The sequence below is a fragment of the Chrysochloris asiatica genome, unplaced genomic scaffold (genome assembly GCF_000296735.1).
Source record: "Chrysochloris asiatica unplaced genomic scaffold, ChrAsi1.0 scaffold00280, whole genome shotgun sequence".
Lineage (NCBI taxonomy): Eukaryota > Metazoa > Chordata > Mammalia > Afrosoricida > Chrysochloridae > Chrysochloris > Chrysochloris asiatica.
Genome location: NW_006408798.1, coordinates 1,373,928 through 1,375,832, shown reverse-complemented (window position 1 = coordinate 1,375,832; position 1,905 = coordinate 1,373,928). Strand labels below are relative to the sequence as shown.

At 37.1% G+C, this 1,905-nt stretch overlaps 1 protein-coding gene across 1 annotated transcript in view; it reads left to right on the top strand.

The window, feature by feature from the left end:
* STK32A (serine/threonine kinase 32A) overlaps nucleotides 1–1,905 on the top strand; it is a 165,230-nt gene that overhangs the window by 115,107 nt on the left and 48,218 nt on the right. The window contains exon 8 of the mRNA XM_006874502.1: nucleotides 364–453. Coding sequence (XP_006874564.1) covers nucleotides 364–453 — 90 coding nt within the window. The remainder of the gene's footprint in view (nucleotides 1–363; nucleotides 454–1,905) is intronic.

The following is a 1,905-nucleotide window of genomic DNA, read 5'->3' as shown; positions in this document are numbered from 1 at the left end:
CTCTGACTTAGACATGACAGCAGTGAGGGGGGAAAAAAAAAGACGATGCTTCCTCCGCGCTGTCCACCAGCAGAAAGGAGTTAAGTACGCTAACGAACGTATCTCAAAATTATAAATTCTTAAACACCAAGGGTAGCCATTTCTGAGGTTTACTACAATTTCACACATTTAAATATCAAGTTCTTGCTACTAGGGGGTGTCGCATTTAAGATCATATTGGCCTTGGGAAAAGAATGATTGAGTTTTTACTACTTGTATCTAACTACATTTAACAGCAAGAATTACAGTTGCTTTTGGTTAGAAGAGTAATTGTGCCCCTAGGTTGAATTGGACTTATGTTCTCTGTGGTTCTTCTCTCTCCAGGGCATGTGCACATCACAGACTTCAATATCGCAGCGATGCTGCCCAGGGAGATGCGCATCACCACCATGGCGGGCACCAAGCCTTACATGGGTATGAGCTTTGTGGGCACTGTGGTTTCTAAGAGAAAGGCTTTAATTTTTATTTCTATGATGTTCTCAGTACCTGTCAAGTCAGCCTCCAACTCATGGTGACCCTATTTAAATACCATCTGTAGGGATTTGCAGCTGGAAATGACACGTTTCTCTCAGATTATTTTGGGGAATGTTAGGATTTCATGTGTCTGAGGTAAGCCTCAGAATTCTCCATTCTAATAAGTATAAGTACCTCAGGTCATCTTTACTCAGAGCCTTAAACTACATTTTGGAATCACTTTTTTGGGGGGAAAATTAGTTTGTTGTTTTTGTAAAAGTATACACAACCAAAGATACACTATTTACTATTTCAACTATTTCTGCATGTACAATTCAATGACCTTGGTTACATTATGCAACTTTTACTACCGTTCTCACGATCCTTTTTTCAAATTATTCCACCACCATTGTTTTACACTTGCTGTTCCCTAAGCTGCCTGTTTAACTAGAGTTACTTTTGTCAATGTGATCTCACATAGATAATTCTTTAAAAGAGCACAATACTCAAAACAGACATATTTCAGTAATCAAGTTACTTTTTGTTGTTGTTCAAAAACTGGGGATAGTGTTGGTTTAAGGTTTAAAGTTTAAAGATTGCCTTTGAATAATAGTTACAGGACTCGTTCAATCTCAAAGCCTCTCATAAGCCTACATTACTCTGAGAAGCTGACATTTTGTTCTGCAAGTTTACACCTTTTAATGAGCATTCTCCTGTAGAATCCTTGATCAAAATATTCATTAAATGGTAGCGAGACACTATCCAATTCCTCCAGTCTCATAGAAAAGGACACAGGCAACCAATTATGCATGTCATTTCCTTCTCATATTTTTGGTAATCCTTCTTTCTCTATTGCTTCAGGTGAATGAGTATCAACAGTACCTTGGATGTCTGCTTGCTAGCTTTTAGGACCCCAGTCACTATGCAATGAACTAAGAAGGTAGAACAGAAGTACTGAGAGACAATATTAGGCCGATTGATTGTGATTACCCTCAAACATATGAGCCTAAACCTACAAATCAAGGAAACAAATCTCATAAAGTATTTGGTTGTGGATAAGCAGCCTCAACAGCTTCATTTTTAAGAGCTAACTGAGATAGTTACTTCTTATGACCTAACGAAGAATATCCATAAATTCAGTTATAATCTATAATTGCCTTTATGTGCTCAGCACCGTTGAGCAAATATTGAGCAAAATAGACAAGGTTTCTATCTCATGAACTCACCTAATATTGGGAGGAGGTTGAAGATAGAGTAAGACGTAATAACCAATAGGATAGCAATAAGGAACTAAAGAATTCTTATAACTACTATTTACATAATATTGCATTACATCTGTAAGGTTACAAGATTTACAAAGAGTCTTTCCAGTTAGGATTTTTGTTTTCATTTTCTTGAGACAACAATCCCATG